We start from the raw sequence: 15,223 nt of genomic DNA, 5'->3' as shown, positions 1-15,223 counted from the left end.
CTGAGGGAGGGAAGGAAAAAGATGCTGCATGGATACCAGCATGGAGGAGAAATGGATACCAGCATGGAGGAGAAATGTTTGACATGGGGAGAGAAGGAAGGAAAAATGCTGCATGAAGATGGGACAAATGTTGTACAAAGAGGTGAAGGGGAGGGGGAAAAGAACTGTAATTTGGACTGATGGTGGGGTTGGAGCCGGGTCCCTTAATATTTTTTGCCTGTGCCCAGCTTTGTCTTCTGGTGATCTTGATAATAAAAGCAAACTCTGCTGGGTGTGTTGCTTTGTTCGACACCCTGTAAACAAGGTACCGTCAGAACAGAATCTCTGGGAAGGAACAGAGGAAGAAAGCATTTTATTCTTACATCATCACGTACAAACCTTAAAAACCTTTCGGCAGAGCCTACAAAGTTAAACTCTAGTGGAAGTGGAACTCCCATTCAGGGAGCCTAGTTTCCGGAGGGGAAGCATAAAAGCATGGACCACGGCTGTATAGTGGGTTATTTGTCAAACGCTTCCGGGTGGATAACTATACTGTAATCAGTGGCAGGAAGGGGAAAGAGTGTCTTGTAGCATTTGTAGCGCAGCTCCGGCGAGATATGGGCGAACCTCTAGTGTCTTGGTGTAGGTCGCAGCTACAGAGTAGCTTCGGTCTGGATGTCAACGAGGACATAGTGCAGTGAGTCCTTTATTCTGGGCTTGTTCCGTTTGTGTTTCTATCTCTGGGATTATGAGGGATCGTGATAACAGAAAGGCTGGATTATTTTTTTTTTAATTAAAATTGAAGGATACGACTAAGCTTATCATAGTATACAAAAGTACCATATATATATATTTATTTTTTTTAATATCTCACTAACTAAATGGTACGGTTATTTTTCTTCTTTTTGCTTTTGATTTTCTTGAATTGGAAATGATTCCACGAAACGGTTGGCAGTTCTGATGTGGTAGTTTTAATGCGTTTGCTATATTTTCATTCAGTACAAAACACAAACCCAAAAAATGTAAGGGAGGAAAAAATATCACAAAAGCAAAAACCTCCCCAACCCCAAGAAAAACAAACCGACAAGGGGGAGAGACAAGAGAACTCTGACCTTGACCTGAATAAACCTGCAAAAGGTATAATGTGAAACAGGAGAACCCTCAGTAACACAGCCGCCCACTTGGGGAAAGGCTGTCACCGGCTAACACTCAGAAAGAGTGTAAACTGTGAAACATCCCCGGGTTCTTCCTGTTATGTTGTGAGAATAAATCAAGTGCACCCCCAAAAAGTGCTATGTGTGAAAAAAGATATAAATGAATCAAAAAAACACACAAATATATATAGTCAAGAAAACTCTTGTCTCTACTCCTTGTCAGGGGGGCCAAACAAGGAAGGAAAGTGTCCAAATCTGTCCAAATCTGAACCAAGCCAATCAATGAAAGGAAGTACTTAGCTTCTCTGAACAATAGAACAGCCAGCCGATGTGAGACATCATCCGTCCAACGGGACTCCGTTTCGGGGGTGCACACCCCCTTCCTCAGGAACAACTGGACTGTATTAAGACTGGTGATTCCTCCGACGTAGCTTGGAAAGTGAGGCAGAAAATGGCACTTAACGGAGGAGAAAGCCTCCAGTTTAAACTGCAGCCACTATTGTAATTGGGTAAAAAAGTCAGATAACCCACTGCTTAAGGGAATGAATGAAAATCCCTAAATAGGAAACATTCAGAACATAAGCAAAATGAATTTTTATTTCCAAATCTCCTTTTCCCCCTCCACCTTTTTTTTTGTTTGGTTTTAATGGGGCTGGTCCTAGAGAAAACTGTCACAGGATCTAAGGATTTGTTGTAGTTTCTCTTAAGTGACAAATTCTTGACTGGGTGTTAAAAATAACCATTCTTGAATTGAGATCTTGGGTCAAATTCACTAAACGCACTGATCGTGTCCCAACCAGTTTGCATGGGTTCCTCGACTCGATTCACTAAACTTCTGCCCAATCCGATCCACCCATGCAAATGAGTGGAAATGGCATGCAAAGTAGGAAAACCTCGATTCACTAAAGAGAAGAAGGAACACCAATTGGGCTGGCCGATCCAAACTGAAGCGACTGCTGAGAACCAGTCGCTCACATCCTAGCCGACTGTCCTGCTCTCTGCTGCCCTGAAATCCCAGCTCTGCTGCCCTGAAACCATCAAAATAAAACATCTCCCTTGTGCAAAAAGTGCCCTGCTCGCTGCCTTTCTGCCAGCATGTGTTTTTAACCTGTGGGTTAAAAGCGGGCCTGCACTGTGGCGTTGTTCCAGTCTGATTTAAATGATTCTTGTGGGGCCAGCAAGTGCAGCCACCCTGCCCCCATTTATTTTGACCTCAAGCTTTGCAAATGCATGCGTGGATTGCATCTCCAGGAAGAAAGGATGGTCTATGCATGCATCTAGATCGCTCTACGGTGATCCATGGGATCGCTTGTGGGTGGGTGTCTGATCAAATCATTTGCATAGAGACTCTTTTGTGAATAGGTCACCTGACAAGACACGGCCACGGATCGCTCAGATCAGTGAGTTTAGTGAATCTGGACCTTAATGCATAGACTATTTTTTCCAGAATGTAGCACGTTACCTAACGGCACAAAATACATAATTCGGTGATAAAAATATCTTCAACATATGTTATATTAGCCCAGTTTAAATTTGTCAAACTGATTTAGGAATGTCTTACATATAATTGTAGCCATAAAGCCACTGATTCTGTTCCTAAGAAAGTGAGTTGAGGAGTTGTCTTAAAACTAGTTCTTTAGAAACTGCATGGTTTGGACTTCTATGTCTTTTCCAGACATTTATGTTTTACTAAGTGCTGCTGCTTTTTTTTCTATCAGATATATTTTGTCAATTGAGAATGAGGAGGAGGTTGAAGAATACGTTAATGACCTAATCCAAGGAACTGAATCCAAGAAGTATCAATTTATAGAGGAGCTGATAACTAGGTGGCAAAAGCACACTCAACCTTCAGTTACTGACCCTGTGCAGCTGTACCGAAAGAAGGATGGTATGAAAATGCTATGTGGTTTAGTAGTGTTGAAGTGGGGTATTGTTTTTAATTATGATTTTTTTGTTGTTTTGCTAATAACACAACTTTCCATTGCAATAGGTGAGACATTCTAGACAGTAGGTTATTTCCCTATAGCTGTGTGCTGCAGCAGAAGGAATCTACTCTGGATTTTTCACTCTTCCTCTGTTTATAATTCTCTGGGCCCTCTAGCCCCACCTACAGTTCTTTCCTTCTGCACGTATGCCAGCAGGAGTGTTTGTTCTTGTCTCTCCATTTTAGTATTTTTAATTCGATGTAATTTTGTCCCCTTTTTTGGATAATTTAGTACTTGGAGAAAATTTTTTGAAGCTCTGACTGCTTGAGAATTCACAGACTTCGGTCTGTAGCTGACAGGCCGATTCCACTGGGTACATGTTAGCTAGCCTGCAGAGTATTCTCTGGTGCTCAGGGCCGTCCCTTAAGTGGTCTCATGTGAGGCTGCAGCATCCAGCTTTGCCTCACCCCTGGTGAAGCAGGTGACCAAATGCTCAGCTATCCCAGCGGGGCAGCCTTCGTGTCTTTCAGGGCTCGGCACGGCTGGTAATTCCGTCCGCTAGGCTGTGGACCCTTCGCAGCCTAGGAAACACAAATTTTAGTCACCTTAGGGTGACCATGCCCCTGGAGCTGGCTTTGACCACTTCTTCCTCTTGGCTTTATGGTGTGTGCTTGCAGCCTGCTACCTTCCCCTGGCACCCTGATACATGCATTCTGATCTCAGAGCAGTTTGACTCTTTGGAGCAGGGCTGCCCAATTCCGGTTTTTGAGATCTACTGGCAGGACAGGTTTTCAGGATATCCACAATGAATATGCATGAGAGAGATTTGCTTGCACTGCCTTCTTGGTATGCAAATCACTCTCATGCATGTTCATTATGGATATCCTGAAAAGCTGGCGTGCCAGTAGATCTTGAGGACCGGAATTGGGCAGCCCTGCTCTGGAGGGTGCTCTGAAAATTGCTAGAGCTAGGTTACACTGGTATCCTGTGACACAGTAGTGTTAGCAACTTTTGGATCAGTCCAGGGTGGATTTTTTGGTGACTCAATGCACCTCTTTCTTCAGTGTGGGTGGTGTAGTGTTAGAAGATATACAGGACTTTTGCTTGGATGTGGTCCTTGGGGAAACTCTTTGACGCAGCTGCTTTAGGCATTAAAGCTGCTTAAGTGACGTTTTTTGTTGCACGAGCCTGTCTCTCAAATGCACACACTGGAGAGTGAAGTGGTGGTTCCCCCTCCTCAACGTTTTTGGTTGTTTTTTTTTTTTGGGGGGGGCGGGGACAGATTATAGGGCAGATGCTTTGTTATGGCCTTATGTGAGTTTGGCAAAGGTGTTGGTTTACTCCTTCTCTGCCTGCAGAATGCTTTTGGCTGCTGTTTCCATTTCCAAGGCTTCTTTGGCTGGACTGCCTTTTCAGGAGCAGTTATTGTTTGACAAAGATCTGGATGACCTTATGGATTCTGATATGGACTATCGCCCTAAGACTCTGCCTGATAGCACACCTAGACTCTCCTGGGGTTCTAGTTGTTCTAATTTTGTGGCTTGCAGTGATTCAGACGGTATGCAAGTGCCACATCGCAGAGATTTTCACAGAGCTACATATGACAGTATAATGTCTACAGGCGTTCCTAGCCTTCCACCTCCAGTTCTGTGCCCCCTGCTGAAGAGGCACAGTGGCGCAAGGCTAAGGGATGCACCTCTTCAGATAGGTCTTGAACATTATTTGGTTGGGTTACAAGTTGGCATTTGCTCTATCTCTGACAGATTGGCTCATGGACTCTCCTTCAGTTTGCCCTTGCCATTCCTCTGCTTTAGCAGGGCAGCTCTATGGCATCCATGGATGTGGCGAATCTGGCGGATCTCCAGGATCTGGATCTGTGCGGAGCTTGAGATTTGAGGGAGGACCCCACTGTGTGCAGAATCTTCAAACCGTACACCTTGTGGACTTAATCTCTGAATCTCTGTAGGAATTGAAGCTGGAGATGGAACAGCTAGTTACTGTTGAATGTTCCCTCATGAGTGACCAGAGGATATCTGCCTCTTTTCCTGATCATCCTGACATTGTTCGGATTCTTACAGATATCTGGGAGATTCCTGAGGGTCCCTTGAAATGTACTCAAGTCATGGCGCAACTTTATCCTATGTCAGATAGCTTTAACAAGTGGTTTACTTCCCTAAAGGTGGATTCTTTGGTGGTGCAAGTCACCAAACGCACATCCTTCCCCAGCGATGGGAGGGATCCTGAAGGATGTCCAGGTGTCCAGACACATGGATTTAATTCTTAAGCATCTTTTTGATTTGGCCACAGCTGGTGTTAAAGCAGCGTTGGCCTCCTTTTTCATGACTTGGGACATACCATTCCAAGCTGTACCATGATCCTGACACTGTGGTGCTTTGTGATTTGAGCTTTTCTCATCTCTGGAGGAGTGGATTACATAGCTAATGTCTTGTATGATATCTTGAAAGTTTTTGCCAAGTTTGGCGCCTATTCTGTTTTGGCTCGCTGAATACTCTTGATCTGGTTGTGATCTAGTGATTTTATCTTCTAAAGCAGGGGTCTCAAAGTCCCTCCTTGAGGGCCGCAATCCAGTCGGGTTTCAGGATTTCCCCAATGAATATGCATGAGATCTATGTGCATGCACTGCTTTCAATGCATATTCATTGGGGAAATCCTGAAAACCCGACTGGATTGCGGCCCTCAAGAAGGGACTTTGAGATCACTGTTCTAAAGCTACATTGAACCGGTTGTCCTTCAAGGGTTAGCTCCTGTTCAGCCAGGGTCTGGATGACCTTATGGCCAGTGTTCAGGATTGTAAACCTAAGGCATTGCCTGGTAGCAGGTCCCGCCCTTCTAGGAGTTCTGGGCATTCTAATTTTCATCCATTCCGTATTCTCGTCCATACTTGGGTCATTCCACAGACTGCGCTTCAGCGGGTCTTGCCATCAGCAGTCTGCAGCACGTCAGCTGGCGGCTTCTGCTAAGAAACGGTTCTGACGCCAGGCCGACGTCACCTCCTCCACGCATCAAGGGGTGGTTGTTGGCCTTTGTGGCGGAATGGAAGGCCATCATCTCTGACTGCTGGGTTCTGGAGGTCCTCAGAGATGGATACAAATTGGAATTTTTCTGTCCTCTGACTGAGTATTTTCTGGATTCCCCTATGGGCCATCCCGAGAAGGTGATTCAGGTGCAGACTTTTGGATATTGCGGCAATTGAACCAGTGCAGGAGCGAGACTAAGGTTCTGGGAGATACTCTATATACTTCATCGTTTCAAAGAAAAGATCTGACAAATGGAGTCCAATTCTGGACCTCAAGGTGGTCAATGCAGTCCTGAAAATCCCTCCATTCCTCATGGAGACACTGCGCTCATTGATCGCATCGGTGGCACCAGAGGAGTTTCTAGCCTCCCTGGATCTGATGGAGGCGTATCTCCACATTCCCATTTTTCCGGACTACCGGAAGTATCTGCGATTCCATGTTCTGGGGCAACATTTAGAGTTTGCGGCAATGCCCTTTGGATTGGCGACAGCACCCTGAGTGTCCTGGTTCACCCGTATCTGTCCGAGGGGCATCAGGCTGTCCGTCAGGTGGTATAGTTGCTGCAACATCTGGGCTGGGTGAACAACTTTAGAAAAAGTCACCGCAAGCCCACCCAGGATTTGGAGTACCTGGGAGTTCGATTTCACAAGAGTCAGAACACTGTTTCTACCCGTGTCCCTTCATGTGAAGCTTCAACAGGTTATCGGGGACCTGGCCACTCCAGTCCCGACGGCTTGGCAGTATCTCCAGGTTCTGGGGACCATGGTGGCAATGATCCCTGTGGTTCTTTGGGCCAGAGACCCTCTGCTCTTGCTCTTGCTCTGCTTTCGCGCTGGAATCCATAGCGGGACCCGTTACATGCACTCCTGCCCTGAATGACGGTGGCCCGCAACAGTCTAGCATGGTGGTTGCATCCTTTCTTGCTGTCCCAGGGATTTCTGCTCCACATCTCGGATTGGGTGATCCTATCAACAGATGCGAAGTCTCAAAAGCTGGGGAGCAGTGTGCGTGATTGTCCCTGTTTAGGGCTGGAAGGCGCCATCAGAGTACAATTGCCTGGAACTGCGGGCAATTTGGCTGGCCTTTCTCTTCTTTGAGGGTCGTCTCCGTCATCGAGACATCTTTGTGTTCTCTGACAATGCCACGGTGGTAGCTTACGTCTTTCGGGGAGGCACAAAAAGTCCCTCTCTGAGCGTGAAGGCTCAACTGCTGTTTTGGTGGGCGGAGAAACATCTTGTGGTGCTGTCTGTGGCACATGTAACGGGAGTGGACAGCATTCAAGCAGACTTTCTCAGTTGTCAGACACTGGACCCCGGAGAGGTGTGACTCTCTCATAGAGCATTTGACTGCGACCAACAAGAAGGCCAATCGGTTCTTCAGTTGTCATCAAGAGGTCGGCAGCGAAGGCCTGGATATTCTGGTTCAGGCCTGGATGCTCTGGTTCAGCCCTGCCTCCGGGAGGGTGGTCTTTATGTCTTCCTGCTGTGGTCTATGATAGGGCATCTGTTGATGTGGATAGTGACCCACAAGTGTCCACAGTGGTGTCCTATGTGAAGGCTTTGAGATATTACCAGGCCTGGTGCGCCCTGAGACAGGTGGACCCTTCTCTTCTATCAATTTCTCAGGTCCTGGAGTTTCTGCAGGATGGTCTGAAGAAAGGTCTAGCAGTAGTTTCGCTCTGGGTATAGATCGCTGGTCTTTCGTGTATGGGCCCTCCTTCCCTGAGGTGCTCATTGGCAGTTCATCTAGGTGTGGTTTGTTTTCTGTGGGGCGCATTGCAACTAGGGCTTCCTCCCTTGCTCCTTCCCTGTTCGACCTGGAACCTTAATCTAGTTCTTTGCTCTCTGGCTCGTCCCCCATATGTGCCTCTAGAGCAGGCATCTCTGATGGATCTCATGATCAAGACAGTCTTCCTGGGTGCTATTACTTTAGCCTGCACAGTTTCGGAGCTTCAAGCTCTCTCCTGCAGGGATCCCTTTCTGCTTATTACGGATTTTGCAGTGATGCTGCGTACTGTTCCTTCTTTTCTTCAGAAAGTGATTTCTACTTTCCATGTAAATCAGGAAGTCCGACTTCCTGCTTTTGTTTCCTCTGGTTCGAGGGAGTAAGACTGCGTGTTGCGGTCCTTGAATGTGCGCAGAAGTTTATTGTGGTATTTGGATGTCGCCGAGTTTTGCTTCATGTTTGTTTTGGCGGGTCTTGCCCACAGAGGGAAGCCAGCTTCTACAGCTACCATATCCAGGTGGCTTCGCATGGCCATTTCTGTGGCTTATGTGGCGTCCGGAAAGAATCCTCCCCCCCTCGGGGTACGGACTCATTCAACCAGAGGGATTTATATCCTCTTGGGCAGAGTCATTGGCTATTTTCTGGACGAAATTTGCAGGGCTGCTACCTGGTTCTCCTTGCATACGTTCACCAAGGTTTACAGGATTGATGTGGTGGCCAAGCACTTTTGGTGCCTCTGTTTTGGCAGCAGGCTCATCGGTCCCACCCTAAATTTTTGGGGCTGTTCTGTTACTTCCCACTGGTAATGGAATAAAGTGGGATTGTAAATCCACACTTTATTCTGGGAACCCGCCCTATGCTTGCTGATTTGCCGATTGTCTGCCTTACAAGTACTGGTAAGCTGAATTTCTGTTTTCTGACCAGCCTTTATAAGAATGCCTTCAGACTGGATTTAGAACTTATTTGGGGGGGGGGTCCCTAGTTCAGGTGCCCCCTTCTGACAGTGTAGGCTCCCTAAAGCACTGCTTTGTCGTTCAGATTTCCAGTGTTTCATAACCTGTTATTTCATTGTTACATTTGTTTATATGAGCAGAATTGATTTGCTTGCCGGGGAGTTCCCTGTTCCTCTCTCTCTCTTGTTATTATCCTCTACAGATGTTCCTGGTGAGCAGAGGAGCATGCTCAGTGATGAGGTATGAGGGAGAGGGGTAATAACCTCTGAAGTTTTGAGGCTTCCTACAGATCCTGGCAGGTGGAGGGAAATAACCCACTGGTCCCAGAATAAAGTGTGGATTTACAAGAAAAAAGATTATCAACCTAATCTTTCGTTTCTCCTCCAATGAGAGAATAATATGGTAAACCTTGGGTTATACACACAAAGATACCAAGACTTGTTGAGTATTCTGCTAAGGTCTTTTTCTCAACTCTGTATATTTTATAACAAGTTTTGCTATGAATAGCATATTATCTCTGCAGACACAAATTCACAGTTTTGGGAAAATCAAAACCAAGAATCTGTGTAATATCTTCTAGATAGAAAAATTGCCTGTTTATTATGCAAAATTTAATTATGTATGAATTAATGAAATTCATTTACCAAAAAATGTAAACATTGCATGAATATACAGTTTCATGCTACATAATTTGAAAACTAATCCTTATTTCATGATAAATAACTTTTAGGTCTCCTTTTACGAAGGTGCGCTAGGGTTTTTAGTGCATGCACAAAATTACCATGCGCTATAGCGTGTGGTAGCTGAAAATCTAAAAAGGAGGCGGTAGTGGCTAGTGCACTCGAATTTAACACGCGCTATTGCGCATCTTAAGGCCCTAGTGCACCTTTGTAAAAGGAGCCCTTAGACTACCGTATTTTCACGCATATAACGCGCGCGTTATATACGATTTTACAAACCGAGCATAACCATGTGCGGTATATGCGTGAGCGCGTTGTACAATTTTTTTTTACATAGTTCCCCCCCCCTGATGTCAGATTCATCCCCCAGCCCTGAAAGCCTGATGCTCCACCCTGAAGGACCGCTCGCACCCCCCCCCCCCCGACTTCCGATTCATCTCCCAGCCCCCCTGCACGGAGATGCAGCCTACCGTTGGTTCCCGATGCCAGTGAGCCCTGCTGCTTCCTTTGCCGGCGGTCCCGCCCCTTCTCTGAGCCCTGCGCTGCTTCCTCTGCCGCAGTCCCGCCCTTTCTCTGACGTCATCAGCGCAGGGCTCAGAGAAGGGGCGGGACCACCGGCAAAGGAAGCAGCAGGGCTCACTGGCGTCGGGGGGGTGCGAGAGGTCCTTCAGGGTGGGGGGGGGGGCCAGCGGTCCTTCGGGGTGGGGCATCAGGCTTTCAGGGTGGGGACAGGACTTCAAGGGGAACAGGCAGACCTTTATTGGGGGGACAGGACTTCAAGGGGAGACAGGACTTCAAGGGGGACAGGCAGAGGGCAGGGAGGCGAGAGGAGAGTCGGGACGTCAAGGCAGGAGCAGGGCCGTGATTCAGGGCAGAACTGCGAGAGGAGAGTTGGAACGTCAAGGCAGGAGCAGGGCCGCGATTCGGGGCAGAGCTGCGAGAGGAGAGTCGGGACGGCAGAAGGAGGTTTTAATTCAAGGAGCAGCGTGCGCGGTATACGCGTGTGCGCACTATATATTAATTAGTTTACATAAATTTCGGTTTCCCGCACGCTATACCCGTGTGCGCGTTTTACACGGGTGCGCGGTATATGCGTGAAAATACGGTATTCCCCCCCTTAACTAAATCGCAGTAGAGGTTTCTACCATGGCCTGGAGTGCTAAATGCTACGACACCCATAGGAATTCTATGAGTGTTGGAGCAGTGTGAGAGCATGTAGTGCTCCGAGCTGCAATAGAAACCTCTATCACAGCTTAGTAAAAGAGGGCCTATGTTTGTTAAATTTTACCTAAAAGATAGGTTTTTATTTTCATTATAAAAGCATTTTATTTAAAAAAAAAAAAAAAAATCCAATTTAAATCAAAAGAATCTGATTTTTTAAAATATATTTTTTTCACCCTGGGTACAGTTAAACTCACACTCTGATCCTCCATATTTTCAGGAGATTCCTCTGTCATCTGTGACAACTATGCGGTCTCTCTCCATCTATCAGGCAGACAGGTCTTGTCACAGTGGTTCATGTTATCATAATATTGGGAAAGGGATGGGACTTGATATACTGCCCTAATGTGCTTACAATCAAAGCGGTTATGTACTATTATACAGTATTATATACAGGTACCTATTTTGTACCTGGGGCAGTAGAGTTAGGTGACTTGCTCAGAGTCACAAGGAGCAGCAGTGGGAATCAAATGCATTTCTCCAGGATCTCACTAACCATTAGGCTTTGCCTCTACCAGTATCAAGGCTGGATTATTGTAATGTATTAGTTTGATTCAGAATGCTGTGCATAACGAATAGAAAGTTGAGGTCATGTTGCAGATTCTTGCAAAAACTTCACATCCAGTGCAATACAGGGCTAAATCTAAAATGGTCTCATCTTCAAGGTCTTTAAAGGGAATGGACCAGAGCACTTGAAGAATGGTTCTCCCTCTATAATGCTAAGCTCCTCGTGAGGTATGTCCTTAATCATACCCTCTACAAAAGCTTAATTTAATGCAAGACTCTTACTTCAGGAAGAAGGTGAAAGCTTAACTTGACTTGTCTCCCAGACTTTTAAAGGAAAACAACAATTAGCTAGCTAGTCACATACACTTGTGCATACTGTAGCAGTACTTGCTTATCTACTCCTAACTTAAGGAACAATTGCACATAGAGTCAGAAAAGGGGCATGAAATTGATCTTGGTTAATCACACTTGTTTTCTGTTTTATCTGTCTGTACCGTTTCTGCTTACACTGTATGCTGTCTATTGAGATATCTATTAAGATGTTCTCATGTGTCCTCAAGTTAGAAACGCCTGACTTAAGTACAATTCGTACTTACAAACACGGTTGTGGCTTCATTTGATTTCACTGAGCAGTATTTTCAGTAGCATAGACTCCTGCACTAGAGAATTGCACAGGGACAGAAATCCCACCCATCCCCGCCAGGATCCTCTCCGTCCCCACCCGTCCCCATCAGGATCCTCTCCATCCCCACCTGTCCCCGTCGGGATCCTCTCCGTCTGAACCCATCCTGTCAAGGAATTACCTCCATCCCCTCTCCGTCCCCACCCAACCCCTCAAGGAATTACCTCCATCCCCACCCGTCCCCCATCCTGCCCCGTCCCAATTACTTCTGACAGGATCATCAATTCCACAGTTTCTTTTGTGTTTGCGCTGCTGTTTTCCTTGTGGAATCTCTTTGGTGGAACCCGTTTTTGTGTCCATTATATTATATGGACGAACCCTGCTTCCAAAGCCTTCCATCCCCGTGGGAGTCCCGTTGGCTAGAGGGGGGTCCCCATGGGAATCCCGTGGGTCAGAGGGAGGTCCCCCTGGGAGTCCCGTGGGTTAGGGGGGGATTCCCACAATCCCCGTTCCCGTGCAGACCTCTATCCTGCACTTCTGCAGCAGATTCAGACATGATGCATTGCCACATTAAGAACAGTGTATGGTTGTGTATGCTGTACTTTAGAGAGAACACTGGTATGGATAGTTGGCCCTTTTGTCAGCTGGGAGCAAAAGTAAGTAATCTGACAAGTTCTGAGTTACATACAAATCCTGTTTAAGAACAGCTTTAAAAATGTATCTCATTCTTAACCTGGGGACTGCCTGTATTATGTTGACATTGTAAGTAACATAATGTGTATTGTTTGAATATTTTTGCTGCTGTAGTTGTCTATTACCAAAGTTCAACTTATTATTTCTGAATAATAGCTACAGGAAGGCGGTAATAAGTCCTAATTGATAATTTACGTGCAGAGGGATCACTTAAATTAAAAGTTCTAGTGAAAAGTGGCTCTTTGAACAGGCATTTCCTTCCTCTCCATAACTGGAACGTATGAGATTGGCACCTGGCACGCACTCATCTCCATAGATGTATGTCTTTCCTTTGTTATGAGTGACTTTTCTATTTACTATACGTATAATAAATGGAGTTTTCTTTTTTAATGGTTTTTAGTTTTATAAACTGCATAGTTTTCCTTTCCTCTCCCATTTGCATGGTTCTTAATCCAGTGGTGAACCCATAATTGTCTCCTCCCTGCAACTACCGTGTTTCCCTGAAAATAAGACACTGTCTTATATTAATTTTGGGCCCAAAAAAGGCACTAGGTCTTATTTTTGGGGAGGTCTGTTTTTTGTTTTTTTTTTCCATGTACAATGATCATCTCTCACTTCCTCTCCTCCACTCCAATTCTTCCTATTTCCTTTCTCTCTCCCACATTTGCAGCATCTTTCCTCCCCTCTCGCCCATCCCCTTGTGCAGTATCTTTCTATCCCTCCCTCCCATCCCCCTGCGCAGCATTTTTCTCTCTCTCCCATCTCCCATCCCCCCTCCCCACTGCCCCGCACCCTCCTCCCCCTCTTATCCTTTCATCTCTCCCTCCCATCCGGACCGCGAGCCAAAATACCTGGAAACAAACGGCAGTGTCGGCAGCACAGGCTGGATCGCGGCCTTCTCACACCCGGAGATTCCTCTGCCGCATCACTGATGATGTCATCATCAACGCGGCACAGAACAGCCAGGTGTGAGAAGGGCAGGCCGCGATCCAGCATGTGCTGCCGACACTGCCATTTGTTTCCAGGTATTTCAGCTTGCAGTCGGGGTTCGCATGGGAGGGAGAGATGGAAGGGTCGGTGGGGGTGCAGGGGGAAGTGCTGCTGCTGGCGACTAGGGCTTATTTTCAGGGTAGATCTTATTTTCGGTGAAACACGGTATATATAATCTTCTTGTATGACAGGAGTGTCAAACTCAATCACATAAGAGGCTGAAATTGAAAACATAGGCTAAGTCGCGGGCCAAATTTTTAATTAAGATAATTAAGGGTCCTTTTATTAAGGTACGCTAACTGGTTTAGTGCGCGCTAAATGTGCATCTTAATAAAAGGACCCCTTAGTCTTAGTAGAAGTATAGTGTTACAACCTCTCCAACCCCACACCGGCTCCATGATGTATACAAAATAAATAAAAAGGACTTTTCCTTTCTCTTTTAGGTCCTAGTTCATGCCTGCTGTCTAGCACCAGCTCTGGCAGGATACACATTTCAAATCTGACATATTGTAATCACAAAACAGAAAATTTAAATTATTTTTTCTACCTTTTGTTGTCTGGTAATTATTCAAATTGTGTTGTGGTCCCAGGCTCTGGTTGTCTTCTGATAACTCACTTGCCAGGGTCTCCTTCTTTCTTCTTCCCTTCCCTCCCCCTCTTGATGTATTTTATCTGCTCTCTGTCTGCAGATGAATACCTCTCATCTAATGGACTAATCAAGGCTGGAGTTGTCCCAAGTCATGCAGGTGGGGGGGGGGGAGAGCAGTGGCCTCATGCCCACCCAAATTGAGTACCCCATTAGTGTGGCTGGTGGGAATGCGCTAGTCCAACCAGATGAAGACCTCCCAGCAGAAGGCGCACACACTGTGCAGCTGTCAGCAGTGTGTCTCCCCAAGCTTCTGCTGCTCCATCCCTCGCGTTTGCTATGGTTGTGCAACTTGTGCAGAGACTGGCAGGAAAAAGAGCCGTGTTGAATTTGGGCCCTGACACCACTGAAGCATGTTCCCTCTGCCACGGTTCCGTACATCAGAGGAGAGGGGTGGGACCATGGCAGAGGGAACGTGCTTCAGCGGCGTCAGGGCCCGAATTCAACGCTGCTCCTTTTCCTGCCATTCTCTGCACAAGTTGCACAACCATAGCATACGTGAGGGATGGAGCAGCAGAAGCTTGGGGAGACGCATTGCCGCCAGCTGCACAGTGTGTGTGCCTTCTGCTGGGAGGTCTTCATTTGGCAGGACTAGCGCATTCACACAAGCTGCTTTAATGAGACCGGGAAGCCATTCGTACTTCGATAAAACAAATGTGCCGGCGGGCCAGCTTAAGGAAAAATGTTTGATTGTCTGGCGGGCCAAATTTTATTACCCCACGGGCCAGATTCGGCCCACGAGCCAGAGTTTGACATATCTGCTCTATGATATTGTATTTCCTTGTAATAGTAAATCTGTCCTACATTCTCTGGACATCCTCTTACAACAATGTAACCTTCCTCTACAATGTGATGTAATTATTTACCCATGACACTGCATGGGTCTCTTATCCAGTAAATTGCCTTGAACCTGTGCTGGATAAGTGTGATTCAGAAATTCAGATTAGATTAGTTCTGCATGTCAGTTTTGTAACAGTATAGTAAGTGAATAAATGAAATGAAATAAAAACCCTTTCCCATAGGTAAAATAGATACAGAAATACCCGTACAAAATTATTCCTTTTAAGACCAAAGTTTTATGTGACTTCTA

The 15,223-nt window shown here is 46.2% G+C and overlaps 1 protein-coding gene across 3 annotated transcripts in view; it reads left to right on the top strand.

Moving 5' to 3' along the window:
- Positions 1–491: 491 nt before the first annotated feature.
- TRIP4 (thyroid hormone receptor interactor 4) overlaps positions 492–15,223 on the top strand; it is a 147,768-nt gene continuing 133,036 nt past the window's right edge. The window contains exons 1-2 of one of the 3 annotated variants that reach the window (XM_033920643.1): positions 492–676; positions 2,852–3,021. In XM_033920643.1, the coding sequence (XP_033776534.1) occupies positions 597–676; positions 2,852–3,021 (250 nt within the window). In that variant the 5' untranslated portion in view covers positions 492–596. Of the gene's footprint in view, positions 677–2,851; positions 3,022–15,223 lie in introns of those variants that run through there. The other 2 variants (XM_033920642.1, XM_033920644.1) reach the window with 2 other exon arrangements.

The sequence above is a fragment of the Geotrypetes seraphini genome, chromosome 14 (genome assembly GCF_902459505.1).
Source record: "Geotrypetes seraphini chromosome 14, aGeoSer1.1, whole genome shotgun sequence".
NCBI classification, from domain to species: Eukaryota; Metazoa; Chordata; class Amphibia; order Gymnophiona; family Dermophiidae; genus Geotrypetes; species Geotrypetes seraphini.
Note: the sequence above shows the minus strand (reverse complement) of the source record. Positions and strands in the feature narration are given on the sequence as shown.